General features: G+C 35.9%; 1 protein-coding gene across 5 annotated transcripts in view; it reads left to right on the forward strand.

Annotated features, from left to right (window-relative positions):
• The window catches only part of STX17 (syntaxin 17), an 85,595-nt gene that overhangs the window by 14,706 nt on the left and 47,246 nt on the right, over positions 1-23,643 (forward strand). For all 5 annotated transcript variants that reach the window (XM_082404181.1, XM_082404180.1, XM_082404182.1 and 2 more), the window contains exon 3: positions 7,116-7,181. In XM_082404181.1, the coding sequence (XP_082260307.1) occupies positions 7,116-7,181 (66 nt within the window). The remainder of the gene's footprint in view (positions 1-7,115; positions 7,182-23,643) is intronic.

Raw genomic sequence — 23,643 nt, forward strand, 5'->3', positions numbered from 1 at the left:
CACCACCCCATGATTGATTTTTAGAGAGTTGTAAAGGTAACATTAAAATCTTTCTCATAGAGTTATTCTGAGGATTGAGATATTATGTCAAGAACCCTTGAATGCAAGGTTGATACTTGGAAATGAGTTACTTATAAGTAAGTTATCATTCCCGGGCAGTCAACATTGGTGCTGTCCGTTAATTGTTTGTAATCATTAGGAGATTCACAGCATTCCTGAGACCCTTTGTGTTTGTTTTGGGTTTTATATTTTTTATACATGGTAGGCACAGTAAGGTGCCTTACATTAGCTACACTATAAGGTAGATATTATTATTCATCTTCAGTACATGAGTAATCCTAAGTTTATGGCTTATAATCATTGGGCCATCTATTAATATTATGTAGCTTTACTTTTAGAGTCTTTGATATTTTCTCTTTTGTTGAGTTTAATAAAGTAAATTTATTTGAATTGAATACTTACACTTTTTATCATCTACAATACTGATTGTTATCCCACCTGATTAATCCCCCACAAAACCATCATCTTCCCTACGAAAAGTCCTGATCATTCTGATCACTGAGGTACCCTCTGATACCTGGCAGAAGGAGCATTCCTCTACTTTTCCTGCTTCTTTTCTCATCACTCTTCCCATCATACATTATACCACAAACACATTGATCTTACTTCAGTCCTTTGGATTCCACATGTGACTTTACACCTCAAGAGTATTCCCAGGTCTTTTTCTCTCCAATTGAAACCTCTTTTTTCCCTACTATGCTTTGTAAATTCAAATAAATCTTTTAGGTGTCAGCATAAAGTTTAAATTAAAGTGCTTTTATACCTTAAACTCCTAAATTCTGAACATTCTCTATGTTATATCATCATCAGATTCCCTGAACCTCTAGTGAATAACATTATATAATTTTAGAAAATTATTTTTAATAATTATGAGTAGCTTTCATGATTTTATACTCTAAGCAATATGAAGCAGAATTATTATTGTTATTCAATTTTGAATCAAAATATTCTGGAAGATGAAATGGCATAAAATGTGAGGCTACAAATATATAAAGTTGATTAAATAAATGGTGGGGTGTTCTAGAGAGAACTTTTAGTCCAGGAACCACTCTTAAAATATTTGTTCTCTTTGCCCAGCAGGCAAAGCAAAACTGAGACCTGGGTGTCACTGCCAAAGAGCACAAAGGGATGAATGTTGGAAGCCTGAAAACACCTGTGCAGAGGCGTTCATTGCACTATGGTGTGGGTTTATAATCAGGGTTCTCCAAAAAGATAAAATAGAAGAGTGGGTAAAAGGAGACAACGTATTCACCAGGATGAGAATGGTGAACACGGCTTTTGTCTCACCAGGTTAAGAATGTGCTTTCGTTTCATGGGAAAGTCTAGGGGAAAGGCTGTTTCTGTGAATATTGGATTCTCTGCTTATGCCTGTGCCAGAGGAGAACCATGGCGCCACTGGTAGACCATGGGGCCATAACATATCAATGAAGAACAACATGAATGCATGTAGTGAGACAATACATCTTTCTGAAATGACTGAAAAACAGTATCTATGAATTTTTTCTGTAGTTGTTTTTCCTCTTTCTTCATCCTGTTTATTCATAGCAATTAAAGGTATTTATCAGAAGTTGCAGTATCCAGTGGAGGAAAGAGCAGAATCCAATGTACTTTGGGGATGTCATTCTGAGTTCCATCTACCTTGAAATGTTGGGGCAGAGTTTAATGGCCTGGAAGCCACTCAAGAGCAAGTAGTGCTGAGACAAATCCTTCTGCCCACTCTGTGAAGATAAAGGAAAAGTATAAATCCAACATCATCTAGAAAATATTTCCTTGCAAAGCTGCCATTACCTTTAAAAACCCTTTAGAGAGAAGCCCTAAAGAGAAGCCCTTGGCAAAGACAAGCTGTTTTACCCAGTCTCTTGACAGATGATCTCCCCGTCATTGCTCTTCAGTCTCTTTGAATCTAGTCTTTGATATTTTCTTTGTAGACAATCATGTGAAGACAAACTGTTTTATTTCTTCCTTTCCAGTCTTTGCCTGTCTGCCCACTTCCTTCCTTCCTTCCTCTCCTTCTTACTTTCTTTCTTTCCTCTCTTTCTTCTGTTTCCTCTCTTTCCCTTCCCCTTCTCCCTCCCTTCCTTCCCTCCTTCCCTCCTTCCCTTCTTCCCTTTCTCCCCTCACTTCCTTTCTTACCTTATTGTGCTGACTAGGGCCTCCAGTGCAATATTGAATAGGAATGGCAAGATCAGACATCCTTACCTTGTTCCCAATATTAGGGAATGGTCTTTCACCACTAAGCATGATGTTGACTGTAGGGTTTTTGTAGATACCTCTAATGTTAACTTTTTTAAGTTTGCTGAGAATTTTTATAATGAACAGATGTTTATCAAATGGTTGTCTTTAAATCTACCATCTTGCTCTTTTTGTCTGTTTGTCCCATCTATTCTTTGTCCCCTTTTTTCATCTTTTACTCCCTTTTGGATTAATTGCATATTTTTTAAGATTCCATTTTTTCTTTTGTTGGCTTATTAATTATACCTCTTTTTTTTTATTTTTATTTTTAATGGTTGCTTTACAGTTGAGAGTATTCATCTTTAACTTATGACAGTCTACCTTCAAGTAATGTGTTTTCATATATACATATATATACATATATATACATACACATATATATATATATCACTTCACGTATATTATAAGAACCTTGGACTTCCCTGGTGGCGCAGTGGTTAAGAATCTGCTTTCCAATGCAGGGGACACAGGTTCGAGCCCTGGTCTGGGAAGATCCCACATGCTGCGGAGCAGCTAAACCCATGCGCCACAACTACTGAGCCTATGCTCTAGAGCCTGTGAGCCACAACTACTGAGCTCACGTGCCACAGCTACTGAAGCCCACACGCCTGGAGCCCATGCTCCGCAACAAGAGAAGCCATCGCAGTGAGAAGCCTGCGCACTGCAAAGAAGAGTAGCCCCCGCTCACCTCAACTAGAGAAAGCCCGCATGCAGCAACAAAGACCTAATGCAGTCATAAATAAATAAATAAATGAATGAATGAACGAATGACCTTATAACAGTACACTTCGATTTCCTCTCTCAGGGTCTTTGTAGTATTATTGTAATATATTTTACTTCTATGTAATATTGTTATTTTTGTTTTAAGCAGTGTCATCTTTCAAAGAGATTTTTAAAATAATAAAAAGTATATTTTATATTTATCTATATATTTACCATTTTTCAGTGCTGTCACTTTTTTGTAGTCCCATCAACCTGAAGGACTTCCTTTAACATTTCTTGTAGTACAGGTTTGCTGGTAATGAATTCTGCTTGCTTTTTTGTGTTTGAAAAAGAAATGTTTATTTTGCCTTCACTTTTAAAAAATATTTTCCCTGTGTATATAATTCTAGGTTGAGTTTTAGATTGTTTCAGTACTTTCAAGATGTTGCTCTGGTGTTTTCTGGCTTGCATTGTTTCTCACAAGAAGTCTTCTGTCATTCTTATCTGTGTTGCTCTGTACTTCACATATCTTTTTTTCCTCTTTCTGTTTTTAAGATTTTTCTATCACTTATTGTAAGTAGTTTTATTATGATGTGCATTAGTTTAGTTTTGTTCATTTTTCTTACTTATGGTATTCCTTGAGTTTCTTGGATCTGTGGGTTTATAATTTTTACCAGATTTGGAAAAGCTTTGGCCACTCATTTTTCTTTTTTTTCTTCCTTACTGGGATATAACTGACATACAGCACTGTGTAAGTTTAAGGTGTACGATATAATGATTTGACTTACATACATCATGAAATGATTATCACAATAAAATAGTGAAGGTCCATCATCTCATATAGATACAAAATAAAAGAAAAACATTTTTTTCTCTTGTCATGAGATTTAAATTAGGATTTACTTTCTTAACAACTTTCATATATAACATACAGCAGTGTTAATTATATATATTAATCATGGCATACATTACATCCCTAGTACTTATTTATCTTATGACTGGAAGTTTGCACCTTTTGACCATAAACTGTATGGTTCCTTCTTTATATCTTTAGTTGTGGCAAATCTCTTCTGCTAGTCTTTAAGTCATTCTCATCCATAATTGCTCTGAAATTAGTTGTAATTTCGGTGCACCTATGGGAGGAGGTGAGCTCAGGGTCTTCCTCCTCCACCATCTCAGTCACTGTCTCATTAGTTTTTCAAAATTTTTTTCTCTCCTTCAAGGAGCCCAATTGCATACATAAAATGTTGCTTTCAGTTGGCCTGCAACTCATTGATGCTCTATTCATTTATTGTCCATCTTTTTTTCTCTCTGTGTTTCATTTTGGATTGATTCTACTTTATATCTTTAAATTTACTAGTCTTTTCTTTGCATTGTCTTAGCTTCAATTAAACCCATCCATTGCATTTTTCATTTCAGATACCTTTTTTAATTTTAGGAATTGAATTTTTAAAAATATCTTCCATATCTCAATATGCTCATGTTTTCTTCTTTCTTAACAACATAGACTATATCATAATAATTTTTAATATCCTTGTCTATTCCATTATCTCTATCATATCTGAATCTGTTTCTATTGATTGGTTTTTCTCATTGCAGATCATATTTTCCTGCTTTTTTGCATGCATGTTAATTGTTTATTGGATGCCAGACATTCTGAACTTGTTGGATACTGAATATTTTTAAATTACTTTTGAGTACTTTTGAGCTTTATTTATTCTGAGACACATTTATTTGGGAACAGTTTGATCCTTTTCAGGCTCTTTTAAGCTTGCATAGGATCAGAATAGCCTTTATTCCAGGCCTAATTTTTCCCCATGTAGGACAGTGCTTTGGAGTACTCCACCTGATGTCTAGTGTGTTGAGAGATTTTTCCAGTCTGACTTGTGGTCACATGAACTGTTTCTGGCCTTGTGTGATTTTGGGGGATTAGTCTACCTGGTCTTTTCCAGTGGTTCTTTTTCTGACTTCAGGTTGTTTGCTTATTTGCGTGTGCTGATCTGTACTCAGCTGAAGACTCAAAAGGAAAACCCTGTGGATCTCTGGAGCTCTGTTTCAGTATAGTCCTCTCATTTCAGTTATCTCCTCACATGCAGCTTTTTCCTCTCTGATACTCTGCTCCACGATTCTTGCAACCCTGACCTCTCTGGATTTTCAATTGTTTCCTTAACATTAATTTTTCTTAAAATATCATGACAGATTAGTATTAAGTAATTTTAAAGTGGCTTATTTTCAGACATGTATCTTTGGCTTACATTCTTTTCTTTTTGTTAATATCATAACACTAAAGGAGCATTTATACTGGGTCTGATGGCATCAATTAAATTTTTCTTAGAAGCAAAAGTAGTTTGATAGTGGTTTTAAATTTAGTTGATTGCGTAGTGGTTTTAAGTTTATGTTTGGTAAATATATTCTCAATATAGTCTATTTCTTTATTAATTTTTATTGGAGTATAGTTGCTTTACAATGTTGTGTCAGTTTCTACTGTACAGCAAAGTGAATCAGCTATACGTACACATATATCTGCTCTTTTTTGATTTCCTTCCCATTTAGGTCACCACACAGAGCACTGAGTAGAGTTCCTTGTGCTATACAGTAGATTTTCATTAGTTATCTGTTTTATACATAGTTTCAGTAGCGTATATATGTCAATCCCAATCTCCCAATTCATCCCACCACCCTCCTTCCCCCTTGGTGTCCATGTTTGTTCTGTACATCTGTGTCTCTATTTCTGCTTTGCAAATAAGATCATCTATACCATTTTTCTAGATTCCACATATATGCATTAATATACAATATTTGTTTTTCTTTTTCTGACTTACTTCACTCTGTAGATGTAGTCTCTAGGTCCATCTACATCTCTACAAATGACCCAATTTCATTCCTTTTTATGGCTGAGTAATATTCCATTGTATATATGTACCACGTGTTCTTTATCCATTCATCTGTTGATGGACATTTAGGTTGCTTCCATGTCCTGGCTATTGTAAATAGTGCTGCAGTGAACATTGGGGTGCATGTGTCTTTTTGAATTATGGTTTTCTCAGGGTATATGCCCAGTAGTGGGATTGCTCGGTCATATGGTAGTTCTATTTTTAGTTTTTTAAGGAACCTCCATACTGTTCTCCATAGTCTAGTTATTTTTAAGCTTAATGGCTATTGTTTAGTTCTTAGATGATATAAAAAACAAAAATTCAGGAGTATCAAAAGAGTTTTTTGCTGCATTATTCACTACTAAATTTAAAGAATATGCAGAATAAGGAATATAAAAATACCCTAGAAAAAATTTTAGTGCTCTACTTTTAAAATCTGTTTTTCCTTCCATGTGTATATGGGCATTTCATGTTTCTGTGCTTTCAAAGTAGTGTGTGTGTGTGTGTGTGGGTTATACTAAAAATGTGTTTAATGTCATTATTCACATCTGCTAACATCTTAATTATTTGGGTTTTTTATTTCAACCAAAAATAATATGTGACATTTGGTGGTGTTTATATTTTATACAAGTATTCCGTCATAATGTTATCACATTTTCCTGTCAAATGAAAAATTTTCCATTATCATGCTCATTAAGTTTTTTGGGTGAACTCTGAAAACTAAACATTACCTTGGTAAAAATTAAGACATATATATTAAATGTTCATTCTCATTTTTATATACTTTCTAGTCTGCAGTATCCATGTTACTTTTTCTCAAATCACATTTTAGTTTTCAGTACTTGACTCTATCATTAACAGACATTTCAGAGTCTTCATATATAGTAAGAATATCTGATGAATGCTGTTAGTCTTTTCATTTTTCACACTCTTTTACATTCTCATTTTTTTCACCTCCAAAGAGTGTGCGTTATAGACAAAATACATAATCTTTTTCAGTAAAATAAAGAGTATTTAGTGATTTTTGTTTGTTTTTACCATTTACCAGAATTTTGTGTGTAATGTTTTTGAAAACTTCCTACTTACTTGTATGGTCTTTGGACAGTTAATTTCCACTACTAAGTCAGTAACTTTTTTAGCTGGTATGTTTAAGTTTGGGTGGGTGAGTGGGGATTTTTGAGGTAAATTGGGAATAATCACTTAGTGATAAAAAAAAAATTCAGTACCTTTCCCCTTTCTTTCGTATAGTATCAGAGGTGCAGAATCTGGGACAAGTTGCATGAAGAGCATATCAATGCAGGACGTACAGTTCAGGTAAGGCTATTTTATTGTTTCAGGTAAATCAGTATGAAAAAGACAGTCTTTTTTTTTCTTTTTTTATAAATTTATTTATTTATTATTTTTGGCTGTGTTGGGTCTTCGTTTCTGTGCGAGGGCTTTCTCTAGTTGTGGCAAGCAGGGGCCACTCTTCATCACGGTGCGCGGGCATCTCACTAGTGCAGCCTCTCTTGTTGTGGAGCACAGGCTCCAGACGCGCAGGCTCAGCAGTTGTGGCTCACGGGCCTAGTTGCTCCGCGGCATGTGGGATCTTCCCAGACCAGGGCTCGAACCCATGTCCCCTGCATTGGCAGGCAGATTCTCAACCACTGCGCCACCAGGGAAGCCCAAAAAAGAGAGTCTTAAGGAGATTTTGCTAAAATAAATACCCTTGTAGCCGAATCCTTTTATATGTATTTGTAACTATTTCCTTAAGGATGCATTTTTAGCAGGAATTATTGAATTAGATGTCATACATATTTTTAAGATTTTGATTCATATCACCAAAATTTTCTCCAGAAATGATATATCAACTTACACTTTCACAATGAATGCATTTTAAAACACTAGTATTACTCATTCCTCAAATTTTTGCTGATTAGTAGGTTAAAATAACACTGCTTTGTCGTTTTAATCTGAATTTTTTCTTTTATTGCTTTGAAGGGTGAAAGTTTTTTATATGCACCTTGGATAGTAATGTTTTTTGTGTGAATTGCCTGTTCATGTCTCTTGCATATATTATATTATGTTGTTGTCTTTTGTCAGAGTTCCTTATAATTTTAAGATATTGGTCTTCTGTGTATAAGATTGTTGCAATAATATAGTGTTGCAGACATTTTTTGCTAGTTATTGGCTTTGTAATAAATTTTAATTATTTTAAATTAATTTTTGAAAGTCATATATTTACATAGTTAACAGCCAAGTAAAATTAAAAGCCTTATAGAACCCTACCCTTCTCCATCTCCAAGTCCTACTTTTAGGAAACTACTTTTAATCCTTTTGGCCATTTTCCCTGGTATTTAGCTCTTTATTCCTAAATACCATGTGTAGACTGGTATTTCTTAATTAATCAGGTTTAGGCATAGTCTCTTCTTGCTATAGGAGATGCAGATCTAGCTTTCCACCCTACTCTCCTAATTCCTTTCCCCCCTATAATTACATATATTATAATTTCTGGTTAAATTAGTGATCAATATCTCATTATTTTGATTATAAAGGTATTGTTTCTTGCTAAGCCAAATAGTGACATACACTACAGCCTTTTGCTTTTTTTCCTTTAAAATGTCACTTTCACTCTAATGACTTTTTAAATGTCTTTAGTGTTTTTTGTTTTTAATTGAGATATAGTTGATGTACAATATTATATGAGTTATAGGTGTACAACATAGTGATTCACAATTTTTAAAGGTTATACTCCATTTATAGTTATTATAAAATATTGGCTATATTTCGTGTTGTATGTTTATCCTTGTAGCTTATTTATTTTATACATAACAGTTTGTACCTCTTAGTCCCCTACCCCTATCTTGCTCTACCACCTTTCCCTCTCCCCACTGTTAACCATCAGTTTGTTCTCTATATCTGTGAGTCTGTTTCCTTTTTATTATATTCACTAGTTTGTTTTATTTTTTAGATTCTACATATAAGTGATATCATACAGTATTTGTCTTTCTCTGTCTTTTGACTTACTTCACTTATACCCTCTAAGTCTATCCATGTTGTTGCAAATGGCAAAATTTCATTCTTTTTTATGGCTGAGTAGTATTCCAGTGTGTGTTTGTGTGTGTGTGTGTGTGTGTGTGTGTGTGTGTGTGTGTGTGTCTGTGTATACCACATCTTCTTTATCCATTCATCAGTTGATGGACACTTAGGTTGCTTCCATATCTTGGCTATTGTAAATAATGCTGATACGAACATTGAGGTGCATGTATCTTTCTGACTTAGTGTTTTTGGGTTTTTTTGGACATATACCCAGGAGTGGAATTGCTGGGTAATATGGTAGTTTTATTTTTAGATTTTTGAGAAACGGCTGTACAGTTTTCCACAGTGACCATGCTAGTTTACATTCCCACTAACAGTGTACGAGGGTTCCCTTTTCCCCACATCCTTACCAGCATTTATTTGTGGTCTTTTTGATGATAGGCATCTGGCAGGTGTGAGATGATATCTCATTGTAGTTTTAGTTTGCATTTCTCTGATGATTAACAGTGTTTAGCATTTTTTCATGTGCCTGTTGGCCATCTGTATGTCTTCTTTGGAAAAATGTCTATTTAGGTCTTCCGCCCATTTTTTAATTGAGGTGTTTGGGGGTTTTTTGATGTTGAGTTGTATGAGCTGCTTATCATATTTTGGATATAAACTCCTTATTGGTCTTATCATTAGCAAATATTTTCTCCCATTCAGTAGGTTGTCTTTTCGTTTTGCCAGTGGTTTCTTTTGCTGTGCAAAAGCTTTTAAGTTTAATTAGGTCCCATTTGTTTATTTTTGCTTTTATTTCCTTTTCTTTAGGAGACAGATCCAAAAAAATATTGCTACGATTTATGTCAGAGTGTTCTGCCTGTGTTTTTTTCTAGGAGTTTTATGGTTTCTGGTCTTACATTTAGGTCTTTAATTCATTTTGAGTTTATTTTTGTATATGGTGTTAGAGAATGTTCTGATGTCATTCTTATACATGTAGTTGTCCAGTTTTCCCAGCACCATTTATTGAAGAGGCTGTTTTTCTCCATTGTATATTCTTGCCTCCATTGTTGTAGATTCATTGACCATGAGTGTGTGGGTTTATTTCTGGGCTCTCTGTTCCATTGATCTAAATGTCTGTTTTTGTGCCAGTACCATACTGTTTTGATTACTGTAGCTTTGGAGTATAGCCTGAAGTCAGGGAGCATGATTCCTCCAGCTCTGTTCTTTCTCAAGATTGTTTTGGCTATATGGGGTCTTTTGTGTTTCCATACAAATTTTAAAATTATTTGTTCTAGTACTGCAAAAAATGCCCTTGGTATCTTGATAGGGATTGCACTGAATCTGTAGATTGCCTTGGGTAGTATGGTCATTTTAACAATATTAACTCTTCCAATCCATGTACGTGGTATATCTTTCCATCTGTTTGTATCATCTTCAATTTCTTTCATTAGTATCTTATAGTTTTCCGAGTACAGATCTTTTACCACCTTAGGTAGGTTTATCCCTAGGTGTTTCATTCTTTTCGAGGCAGTGGTGAGTGGAATTGTTTCCTTAATTTCTCTTTCTGATAGTTTGTTGTTAGTATTTAGAAATGCAACAGATTTCTGTATATTAATTTTGCATCCTGCAACTTTACCAAATTCATTGAGTTCTAGTAGTTTGCTGGTGGCGTGTTTAGGATTTTCTATATTTAGTATCATGTCACCTGCAAATAGTGACAGTTTTACTTTTTCCTTTTCAGTTTGGATTCCTTTTATTTCTTTTTCTTGTCTGGTTGCTGTGGCTAGGACTTCCAATACTATGTTGAATAAAAGTGCTAAGAGTGGACATCCTTGTCTTGTTCCTGACCTTAGAGGAAATGGTTTCCTCTTTTTACTGTTAAGTATGATGTTAGCTGTCCTTTTGCTTCTTTTGGAGTTAATACTTTTCTCACTTTTTTATATTGCCTGGGTTTTTGTGTATTTTTAGTTAATTTTTTTTTTAAGTGCTCCACATCTCTGCCACATGCTGTCAATATTTTTCATATGTTCAAATACATCACTTCCATTCTTTATACTAAAGACTCCCTCCTGAAGCCCTTCTTCCTCCAGTTCCAATCTGGACTCACTTTCTAGGCTTGTTGCACAGCTGTTGTTCTAGGACTTCCCTCAGCTCCTCTTGTGTTGGGTTCCTGTTTTTCCTGGCTATCATGTCTTCCTTATTTTGGGCTTACTCTATTATTTTGTTGGAATACATCTTTCAGTAGCTCTCAAATAAGTGTACCTTAGAGGTAAATTTTTAATTTATTATGTGTCTGATAAACACCTTTATTCTCCCCTCACATGTGATTGCTACTTTGAGTAGGTATAGAATTCTCTTTCAATATTGAAGGCTTTCTAGGCTTTCTAGTTTAGTGTTGCTCTTAAAAAAGCAGATATCATCTAGTTTCCTTATCTTTGTATAAGACCAATTTTTTTCTCTCTTTGGGAACTTTTGTGATCTGTTTATCCTGCTGTTCTGAAGTTTGATAATATGGTGTGCTTTGTGTTGGACCCTTTCAATCTAAAAACTCATTGTTTTAGTTCTGGGAATTTTCTTAAATAATTTATTTGATGATTTATTCCTCTGTGTTTTTTCTTATTCTCTCTTTTTTTTTTAATTCTTTCATTGCAAGGGTCAGCAAACTATAGCTCACAGGCCACATCTTGCCTGCTGTCTGCCCCATTTGTTTATGTACTGCCTTTGGCTGCTTTCATAGTACAACAGCAGAGTTGTTTGGTTGCAACAAGAGACCATATGGCCTGCAAAGCCTAAACTATTTACTGTCTGGCCCTTTGGAGAAAAAGTTTGCTGATCCCTATTCTGTTGGATGGAAGACTCTTGGATTGCTTGTCTAATTTTCTGTTCTATTTTCTAAGAGATTTCCTCAGCCTTATTTTCAATCCTTTCTACTGAATTCTTTATTTCTACTATTACAATATTTATTTTCCAAGAGCTTTTTCTTTTCTTCTTATTTTTCGTAGCACTTTATCTTTGGACATAAAAATTTTTCCTGCTTTTCTGAGACACTAAAAAGCTGATTGCTTGTCCCCTGGTGGACTTCACCTAAAGGTGCTTTGGTAGGCTGTCATTTTCCTTGGAGCAATCTCCAAGTGTCAGTATCTAGAGGTTGTTCTGGTTTAGTTTTCTAAAGAAGAATCCTCATTTTCCCCCTTGGGTAAGTAGGCACTTATTTCCTAATTATAGAAGCAGCTTAGATGAAGGCTCCTGTGCTTTCATTTTTCAGTACAGGCTTTCATATGAATTCCGTTTTTCAGTCCTGTGCCTAGTGTTTCTTTTTTTCTTTTTCTTTTTTTTTAAAAATACATCTTTATTGGAATATAGTTGCTTTACAATGTTGTGTTAGTTTCTGCTGTATAGCAAAGTGAATCAGCTATATGTATACATATATCCCCAAATCCCCTCCCTCTTGCGTCTCCCTCCCACCCTCCCTGTGCTCCACAAAGCATGGAGCTAATCCCCCTGTGCTATGTGGCTGCTTCCCACTAGCTATCTCTTTTACATTTGGTAGTGTATATATATCAATGCCACTCTCTCACTTCGGCCAAGCTTACCCTTCCCTCTCCCTGTGTCTGCAAGTCCATTCTCTACGTCTGTGTCTTTATTCCTGTCCTGCCCCTAGATTCTTCAGAACCATTTATATGTGTTAGCATATATGTGTTAGATTCCATATATAGTCCATATATATGTGTTAATATACGATATTTGTTTTTCTCTTTCTGACTTACTTCACTCTGTATGACAGACTCTAGGTCCATCCACCTCACTACAAATAACTCAATTTCGTTTCTTTTTATGGCTGAGTAATATTCTATTGTATATATGTGTCACATCTTCTTTATCCATTCATCTGTTGATGGACACTTAGGTTGCTTCCATGACCTGGCTATTGTAAATAGAGCTGCAATGAACACTGTAGTACATGACTCTTTTTGAATTATGGTTTGCTCAGGGTGTATGCCCAGTAGTGGGATTGCTGGGTCATATGGTAGTTCTATTTTTAGTTTTTTAAGGAACCTCCATACTGTTCTCCATGGTGGCTGTATCAATTTACATTCCCACCAACAGTGCAAGAGGGTTCCCTTTTCTCCACACCCTCTCCAGCATTTATTGTTTCTAGATTTTTTGATGATGGCCATTCTGACTGGTGTGAGATGATACCTCATTGTAGTTTTGATTTGCATTTCTCTGATGATTAGTGATGTTGAGCATTCTTTCATGCGTTTGTTGGCTACCTGTATATCTTCTTTGGAGAAATGTCTGTTTAGGTCTTCTGCCCATTTTTGGATTGGGTTGTTTGTTTTTTTGATACTGAGCTGCATGAGCTGCTTGTAAATTTTGGAGATTAATCCTTTGTCAGTTGCTTCGTTTGCAGGTATTTTCTTCCATTCTGAGGGTTGTCTTTTCATCTTATTTATGGTTTCCTTGGCTGTGCAAAAGCTTTAAAGTTTCATTAGGTCCCATTTGTTTATTTTTGTTTGTATTTCCATTTCTCTAGGAGGTGGGTCAAAAAGGATCTTGCTGTGATTTCTATTATAGAGTGTTCTGCCTATGTTTTCCTCTAAGAGTTTTATAGTGTCTGACCTTACATTTAGGTCTTTAATCCATTTTGAGTTTACTTTTGTGTATGGCGTTAGGGAGTGTTCTAATTTCATTCTTTTACGTGTAGCTGTCCAGTTTTCCCAGCACCACTTATTGAAGAGGCTGTCTTTTCTCCACTGTGTATTCTTGCCTCCTTTATCAAAGATAAGGTGACCATAGGTGCGTGGGCTTATCTCTGGGCTTTCCTGTTCCATTGATCTATATTTCTGTTTTTGTGCCAGTACCATACTGTCTTTTTTTTTTTTTTTTTTTTTTAAAGTAGGAATTATTTATTTATTTATTTATTTTTTGGCTGTGTTGGGTCTTCGTTTCTGCGCGAGGGCTTTCTCCAGTTGTGGCAAGTGGGGGCCACTCTTCATCGCGATGCGCGGGCCTCTCACTATCATGGCCTCTCTTGTTGCGGAGCACAGGCTCCAGTCGCGCAGGCTCAGTAATTGTGGCTCACGGGCGCAGCCGCTCCGCGGCATGTGGGATCCTCCCAGACCAGGGCTCGAACCCGCGTCCCCTGCATTGGCAGGCAGACTCTCAACCACTGTGCCACCAGGGAAGCCCAACCATACTGTCTTGATTACTGTAGCTTTGTAGTATAGTCTGAAGTCAGGGAGCCTGATTCCTCCAGCTCTGTTTTTCTTTCTCAAGATTGCTTTGGCTATTCGGGGTCTTTTGTGTTTCCATACAAGTTGTGAATTTTTTTGTTCTGGTTCTGTGAAAAATGCCATTGGTAGTTTGATAGGGATTGCATTGAATCTGTAGATTGCTTTGGGTAGTAGAGTCATTTTCACAATGTTGATTCTTCCAATCCAAGAACATGGTATATCTCTCCATCTGTTTGTATCATCTTTAATTTCTTTCATCAGTGTCTTATAGTTTTCTGCATACAGGTCTTTTGTCTCCTTAGGTACGTTTATTCCTAGGTATTTTTATTCTTTTTCTTGCAGTGGTAAATGGGAGTGTTTCCTTAATTTCTCTTTCAGATTTCTCATCATTAGTGTGTAGGAATGCAAGAGATTTCTGTGCATTAATTTTGTATCCTGCTACTTTACCAAATTCACCTATTAGTTCAAGTAGTTTTCTGGTAGTATCTTTAGGATTCTCTATGTGTAGTATCATGTCATCAGCATACAGAGACAGTTTTACTTCTTCTTTTCTGATTTGGATTCTTTTTATTTCTTTTTCTTCTCTAATTTCTGTGGCTAAAACTTCCAAAACTATGTTGAATAGTAGTGGTGAGAGTGGGCAACCTTGTCTTTTTCCTGATTTTGGTGGAAGTGGTTTCAGTTTTTCACCAATGAGAACGATGTTGGCTGTGGGTTTGTCATATATGACCTTTATTATGTTGAGGTAAGTTCCCTCTGTGCCTACTTTCTGTACGGTTTTTATCACAAATAGGTGTTGAATTATATTGAAAGGTTTTCCTGCATTTATTGAGATGATCATATGGTTTTTATCGTTCAGTTTGTTAATGTGTATCACATTGATTGATTTGCGTATATTGAAGAATCCTTGCATTCCTGGGATAAACCCCACTTGATCATGTTCTATGATCCTTTTAATGTGCTGTTAGATTCTGTTTGCTAGTATTTTGTTGAGGATTTTTGCATCTATATTCATCAGTGATATTGGCCTGTAGTTTTCTTTTTTTGTGACATCTTTGTCTGGTTTTGGTGTCAGGGTGATGGTGCCCTCATAGAATGAGTTTGGGAGTGTTCCCCCCTCTGATATATTTTGGAAGAGTTTGAGAAGGATAGGTGTTAGCTCTTCTCTAAATGTTTGATAGAATTCGTCTGTGAAGCCATCTGGTCCTGGACTTCTGTTTGTTGGAAGATTTTTAATCACAGTTTCAATTCCAGTGCTTGTGATTGGTCTGTTTATATTTTCTATTTCTTCCTGGTTCAGTCTCAGAAGGTTGTGCTTTTCTAAGAATTTGTCTATTTCTTCCAGGTTGTCCATCTTATTGGCATATAGTTGCTTGTAGTAATCTCTCATGATCCTTTGTATTTCTGCAGTGTCAGTTGTTACTTTTCCTTTTTCCTTTCTAATTCTGTTAATTTGTCTTCTCCCTTTTTTTCTTGATGAGTCTGGATAATGGTTTATCAATTTTGTTTATCTTCTCAAAGAACCAGCTTTTAGTTTTATTGATCTTTGCTATCGTTTCCTTCATTTCTTTTTCATTTATTTCTGATCTGATCTTTATGATTTCTTTCCTTCTGCTAACTTTGGTTTTTTTTTTTTATTCTTCTTTCTCTAATTGCTTTAGGCGTAAGGTTAGTTTGTTTATTTGAGATGTTTCTTGTTTCTTGAGGTAAGATTGTATAGCTCTAAACTTCCCTCTTAGAACTGCTTTTGCTGCATCCCATAGGTTTTGGGTTGTCATGTTTTCATTGTCATTTGTTTCTAGGTTTTTTTTGTTTTTTGTTTTTTTTTTTTTGGCTGTGTTGGGTCTTTGTTGCTGCGCCCGGGCTTTCTCAAGTTGTGGTGAGTGGGGGCTACTCTTCCTTGCGGTGTGCAGGCTTCTCATTGCGGTGGCTTCTCTTGTTGCAGAGCATGGGCTCCAGGTGCATGGGCTTCAGTAGTTGTGCTTCACGGGCTCTAGAGCGCAGGCTCAGTAGTTGTGGCGCATGGGCTTAGTTGCTCCGCAGCATGTGGGAATCTTCCCAGACCAGAGCTCGAACCTGTGTCCCCTGCAATGGCAGGCAGATTCTTAACCACTGTGCCACCAGGGAAGCCCCTCTAGGTATATTTTGATTTCCTCTTTGGTTTCTTCAGTGATCTCTTGGTTATTTAGTAGTGTATTGTTTAGCCTCCATGTGTTTGTACTTTTTACAGTATTTTTTCCTGTAATTGATATCTAGTCTCATAGCGTTGTGGGCAGAAAAGATACTTGATACGATTTCAATTTTCTTAAATTTACCAAGGCTTGATTTGTGACCCAAGATATGATCTATCCTGGAGAGTGTTCCATGAGCAGTTGAGAATGTCCTGTAAATATCAGTTAAGTCCATTGTGTTTAATGTATCATTTAAAGCTTGTGTTTCCTTATTTATTTTCATTTTGGTTGATCTGTCCATTGGTGAAAGTGGGGTGTTAAAGTCCCCTATTATTACTGTGTTACTGTCGATTTCTCCTTTTATGGCTGTTAGCATTCGCCTTATGTATTGAGGTGTTCCTATGTTGGGTGCATAAATATTTACCATTGTTATATCTTCTTGGATTGATCCCTTGATCATTATGTAGTGTCCTTCTTTGTCTCTTGTAATAGTCTTTATTTTAAAGTCTCTTTTGTCTGATATGAGAATTACTTCTCCAGCTTTTTTTTGATTTCCATTTGCATGGAATATCTTTTCCATCCCCTCACTTTCAGTCTGTATGTGTCCCTATGTCTGAAGTGGGTCTCTTGTAGACAGCATATATACGGGTCCTCTTTTTGTATCCATTCAGCCAGTCTCTGTCTTTTGGTTGGAGCATTTAATCCATCTACATTTAAGGTAATTATTGATATGTATGTTCCTATTACCATTTTCTTAATTGTTTTGGGTTTGTTATTGTAGGTCTTTTCCTTCTCTTGTGTTTCCTGCCTAGAGAAGTTCCTTTAGCATTTGTTGTAGAGCTGGTCTGGTGGTGCTGAATTCTCTTAGCTTTTGCTTGTCTGTTAACGTTTTAATTTCTCCATCGAATCTGAATGAGATCCTTGCTGGGTAGAGTAATCTTGGTTGTAGCTTTTTCCCTTTCATCACTTTAAATATGTCTTGCCAGTCCCTTCTGGCTTGCAGAGTTTCTGCTGAAAGATCAGCTGTTAAACTTATGGGGATTCCATTGTATGTTATTTGTTGCTTTTCCTTGCTGCTTTTAATATTTTTTCTTTGTATTTAATTTTTGATAGTTTGATTACTATGTGTCTTGGCGTGTTTCTCCTTGGATTTATCCTGTATGGGACTCTCCGTGCTTCCTGGACTTGATTGACTATTCCCTTTCCCATATTAGGGAAGTTTTCAACTATAATCTCTTGAAATATTTTCTCAGTCCCTTTCTTTTTCTCTTCTTCTTCTGGGACCCCTATAATTCAAATGTTGGTGTGTTTAATGTTGTCCCAGAGGTCTCTGAGACTGTCCTCAGTTCTTTTCATTCTTTTTTCTTTATTCTGCTCTGTGGTAGTTATTTCCACTATTTTATCTTCCAGGTCACTTATCCGATCTTCTGCCTCAGTTATTCTGCTATTGATCCCATCTAGAGTATTTTTAATTTCATTTATTGTGTTTTTCATCGTTGCTTGGTTCCTCTTTAGTTCTTCTACGTCCTTGTTAAATGTTTCTTGCATTTTGTCTATTCTACTTCCAAGATTTTGGATCATCTTTACTCTCATTACTCTGAAATCTTTTTCAGGTAGACTACCTATTTCCTCTTCATTTGTTTGGTCTGGTGGGTTTTTACTTTGCTTCTTCATCTGCTGTGTATTTCTCTGTCTTCTCATTTTGGTTTACTTGCTGTGTTTGGGGTTCCTTTCCGCAGGCTGCAGGTTCATAGTTCCTGTTGTTTTTGGTGTCTGCCTCCAGTGGGTAAGGTTGGTTCAGTGGGTTGTGTAGGCTTCCTGGTGGAGGGGCCTGGTGCCTGTGTTCTGGTGGATGAGGCTGGATCTTGTCTTTCTGGTGGGCAGGTCCACGTCTGGTGGTGTGTTTTGGGGTGTCTGTGAACTTATTATGATTTTAGGCAGCCTCTCTGCTAATGGGTGGGGTTGTGTTCCTGCCTTGCTAATTGTTTGGCAAAGGGTGTCCAGCACTGGAGTTTTCTGGTCATTGAGTGGAGCTGGGTCTTAACGTTAAGACGGAGGTCTCTGGGAGAGCTCTCGCCGATTGATATTACATGGGGCTGGGAGGTCTCTGGTGGTCCAGTGTCCTCAACTCTGCTCTCCCACCTCAGAGGCTCAGGCCTGACACCCGGCCAGAGCACCAAGACCCTGTCAGCCACATTGCTAGGTACCTGGGGAGTTTCTTGCCTTTTGGGAAATCTGAGGTCTTCTGCCAGTGTTCAGTAGGTGTTCTGTAGGAGTTGTTCCATATGTAGATGTATTTTTGATGTATTTGTGGGGAGGAAGGTGATCTCCATGTCTTACTCCTCTCTGCTATCTTGAAGGTCCTCTCTCGTGTTTGTGAATCTATAGTCTTTTTCACCGAAAAATGCATTTTTGATCCTCTTACATTTCAAAAAGGTTATTATAGCTGCAGTATAGTGAATAGACTGGGATAGAATGAAATGAATGCAAAAGATCATTTAGGAGTGGTTACAGAGATGGTGAAGATAGAGAAAAAAAGATTGATTTGAGACTTAGGTGGAAATTTGACTCGCCTCTCTATATGTGTATTTTACTTCTTGCTACCTAGATTATAGCCCTAAAGATCAGGGACTATGTCTCCACTAATTGTGTATGTCACAGTACCAGGTGCTCAGCAAGATGCAGAGTTTATTGAATGGTACTATACATGTTAATGTCAATGAGATTATTATGACTTTCATTTCTTACCATCTTCACCATTTAACGTCATTAAAAATCACTTCTGATTTTCTTGAGACAGTGGTATGGTCAAAGTGTTTGTTTACTGATTTTAAAATATATATATATATTTACATTATTGATCTCCATCTGGCATAAAAGCTTGGTGTGTGCCATTAAAATAATGAGATCGAAACTGTTGTTAGATATAGGTATTTGTTTAGTTTTATTCATATCTGCCTTGAATTTTTTGTATAGGCTTGTTCTTTGCTAGTTTGCACAAAACTTATTTTTAGACAAACAGTTTCATGAACGGTTACTATAAATTTTCTAGATTTATCATTATTCGATTTGTATAGTAAGGAGTATCTTTTTACTTTTGGTATAGTGTCTTTGTTGAAAAGGGGTTCTTATTTTAAATGTGTCAGTCTTTATCAATCTAATTTATCAGTGTTTTCTCTTGTGATTCATGCTGTTGGTATCTTGTTCAAGGAATGTTCTGTATCCTAAGATCAAGAAGATAATTTCCCTATATTTTCTGTTGAATGTTTTAAATGTTTTGCTTTTAACGGTTAAGTTGTTAATCCATCTGGTATTGATGGTTATGAGATAGATATAAATAAAATTTTGTTTTATTTCTTTTGGAAAACCAGTTGTCTCTCATTATTAACTGATTTCTGCAGTGTTATTTACATATCACAATTCCATATATGCATAAGTGTGTCTCCGGTCTTTCTCTTCTATTCTACTGGTCAATTTGTCTATTTCTCCACCAAGGTCCACACTATGTTAATTAAGACAGTCTTGTGATAAGGCTTGATATCTAGTTGGATAATACGATTACCTTATTCTACCTTTTCAGGAGTGTTTTGGCTATTCTTGGCCATTTAGCCTTCCATATAAAATTTGGAATCTGCTTTTCAAAGTTCATACACAGTCTTGTTGGAAATTTGGGAATTGCATTAGATTTATCCATCTATTTAGAGAAAAATGACATATTTACAATGTCCAGTTTTCCTGCCTGTGAATATGGGATATTCTTGTACTTGGTTATGTATTCTTTATTATTTGTGTATCTTTATAGTTTTCTGCATACAGATTGTGGTAGATTGTACATTTTAAAGATACCTGCAAAGTGTCTTGCATCCTACATCATCTTCTACAGTATGACGTTGCTACTCCCCCACAAACAGTAGCAACAGTGGAGTCTAATTCTCCTCCCTTTGAATCTGAGCTGAGGCAGAAGTAATGCCACCAGACTTCTGAGGCTAGATCAGAAAAGGCCAGATAGCTCCCACTGGTTCTCTGAGGATGCTTGCACTGGGGGAACTTAGCCATCATGTGAAATGTCCAAATATCTGAAGACTCCCACATGGGAGATAGCCACAGCCACAGCTGAGCTCAGAAATGTCCAGCCTCAGGTGCCAGCACATGAGTGAGCCATCTTGTACATCAGTGCAGTTGAGCCTTCAGATGACTGTAGCTTCAGCCAACATCTGACTCAACTGCATGAGAGACCCCAAGTGAGAACTCCTCAGCTGACTTCCTAAATGTCTGCTCTACAAAATCATTAGCAGAATTACGTGGTGGTTTTAGGCCTTTAAGTTTTGGAGGAATTTGTTATGCAGCAACAGATGACTGGAATACAGGGCTTACACTTAACTTTGTTTCTGTATTTCAGTCTATTTCATTAATCTGTTCTTAAGTACTTTATTGTTTTAGGGTTTGTGTGTGTGTATGTGTGTGTTTGAGGGAGGTGTTAAACATTGTCCTTCTTTTAAATTATGTTTTCTAACTTTTGGTGGTGTATATAGAAATATAGTTAGTTTTCATATGTAGATCTTATGGCCAATTATCTTTAAACTTATTATGTCTAATAATTGGTCTAAATCCCTTTGCACTTTCTATTAATAGGGTTTTTGGGGGGGAGGGTGATGTTTTTCTTCTCTAACAATATCACCCATTTTTCCTTTCTTGTTTCAATTCTTCATGGTTTTTTTTCAATCTGGCTCACTGGTTATTGAAAGAAACAGTTAATAAAGCAACTTGTTCAAATTTATCTTTTAAGGAGTTTTTTTTTTTTTAATTTATTTTTGGCTGCGTTGGGTCTTCATTGCTGTGCTCGGGCTTTCTCTAGTTATAGCGAGTGGGGGCTACTCTTCGTTGAGGTGTGTCGGCTTCTCATTGCGGTGGCTTCTCTTGTTGTGGATCATGGGCTATAGGCGTGTGGGCTCCAGTAGTTGTGGCGCGTGGGCTTAGTAGTTGTGGCTCATGGGCGCTAGAGCACAGGCTCAGTAGTTGGGCATACAGGCTTAGTTGCTCCGTGGCATGTGGGATCTTCCCAGACCAGGTCTCAAACCCGTGTCCCCTGCATTGGCAGGCGGATTCTTAACCACTGCGCCACCAGGAAAGCCCCAAGTTTATCTTTTCAAAAAGACCTTATAAATGACAGCAGCTCCCTCTGCAAAAAAATTCTTAATGCTATTTATATATATTTTTTCTGAAAGTAAAATTTCATTCTGTATTACAGGATGGTTGTAAAGATTGTTGACCATGTGTGTAAAGTGCTTACACAGCTCCTCTCAGGGGAATTGGAGTAAGTTTGATTTGATACTCCCATTTTTAACTGCTAGATCAAGCTAAAAAGATTCCTGGCTTTTTGTTAGTTTAATTTAAAACACATTATAATTGCATCACTTTTTACCATTTTTTTGGCTTGTCATAGAAAAATACAAAACATATTTTTTAAAACTCAGCTCTCCCTGTCCCTCTCCCCAAACAGTTGACATATGGTAATACTACTAGTTGATAATAGAGGATTCTGAAAAATGTATCATGGTTTCTGCTTTGAAGAAACTTACGTAGATGGGATTTCATGAAATGTTAAATAAAATATTTAAATAATAATTTAAAGCTTTAGTAAAATGTTAATATAAGTCACTATATGACTAATTGTCAAATATTTTATAGAGACCAGTAAGTGAAAGAGTGCCAGGTATCTGGATGCTAGATAAGGGCAGTGTTATCCTTATTTTTCAGATAAAAGAAGGCTGAAGAACAGAGAAACTTCGGTGTTTGTCTAAAGCACAAGGCCTTCATAAGTGGAAGGGCAGGGATCCAATCTGGAATTATTTTTACTATTAACTCAGATGGATAGACAATCCAGGAATATTCTCAGGAATACTGTGCTTAATACCTATATAGTAGGTCTTCATTAGATATTTGTTGAGTAAATGAATGGAGGCCCTTTTCTCCTTTGGTTTTCATTCCTTTTGGTGGTTCATTTAATATTTTTTAAGCTCTATGTATTCTTTTTGGTGTCTTCTGATTTTGAAGTAAGTGTGAAGTCATTACTATTAATACCTTAGTGTAGTAGTTAGGTAATACAAGCAAGGAGTAGTCCAGATTTATTTTAATTAAATAGTTATGACTCTGGAGTCCTTAATGATAAATTATATGACATCTAGATTGTGTTTACTCTAAGTTGTTTAAATGTTTACCAGTGGACTTGTGCTCTGTGTTTGTAAAGAAATTAGATTAATTATTATGATACCAAATGTTTTCTGCTGTGTACATTTGCTCTTAAAATTACATGTTGTAAAAACATATTAGAAATCCTTAAATCAATATTTAACAAAGGCAAATATATGCATAGCCTCTCTTCTTTTAATCATTAAATACATAATTGGACATTTTTCAGAATTTTAATTAACTCAGAATAATTACTTTTTACAATTACCAGTATGGATAAGTATACATTTAAATATATCTTTTAATCTTTAGACAGAAATTTCAGGATATTTCTGGAAGAAGGGAAAAAGCCATAACTAGTTATTAAATTTAGTTTCAAAACTAAAAAGAGAGAGATGTCACCTTTACTGAAAGTTTGGCCATAGTTTGCTGTTTACTGGTTGCATACTGCAAAGCTTTTTAATTACTGAGTTGGTATACTTTCTTTTTTTTTATAAACTTCCTTGGTTATAGTACCGTTTATCAAACTTGATATTTTTGCAGATTTTCAGAACTTGGCATAATATCTTCCTTTCTGACCTGATTATTAGAAGAACAGAAACATTTGAATATTTACTACATCCTAGATACTATTCTAGACACTGGAAATATATCTGTGAGCAAAGCAGAAGAAAATTCTTTTCTTATTGAACTTGTATTCTGGGGGTGGGAGTGAAGGAAACAGAGACTTTTTTGTTTTAATTTTTAAAAACATTTTATTATAGAAAACAATAAAAACAAAATATAAACAAAAATAGCAGTATAATGAACTCTTCTGTATCCATCATCCAGGTTCAACTCATAGTTAATTTTCTTTTTTTTATTTCTGAGATATACATTTTAAAGTAATAACTAGAATTATGACTTATAACATTATACCAGAACATATAAGATTTTTAGAAATTTCATGTAATGTCTGAAACATTTATATTAACATATTTCCATACAAATAACCCAGTGAAAGTTTAGTATTAGTTGTTTTGTTTGTTTGGTTGTTTTTTATACTGCAGGTTCTTGTTAGTCATCAATTTTATACACATCAGTGTATACGTGTCAATCCCAATCGCCCAATTCAGCACACCACCATCCCCACCCCACCGCAGTTTTCCCCCCTTGGTGTCCATATGTCTGTTCTCTACATCT

The sequence above is a fragment of the Balaenoptera borealis genome (assembly GCF_965194805.1).
Source record: "Balaenoptera borealis genome assembly, chromosome: 8".
In the NCBI taxonomy this organism is placed as follows: domain Eukaryota; kingdom Metazoa; phylum Chordata; class Mammalia; order Artiodactyla; family Balaenopteridae; genus Balaenoptera; species Balaenoptera borealis.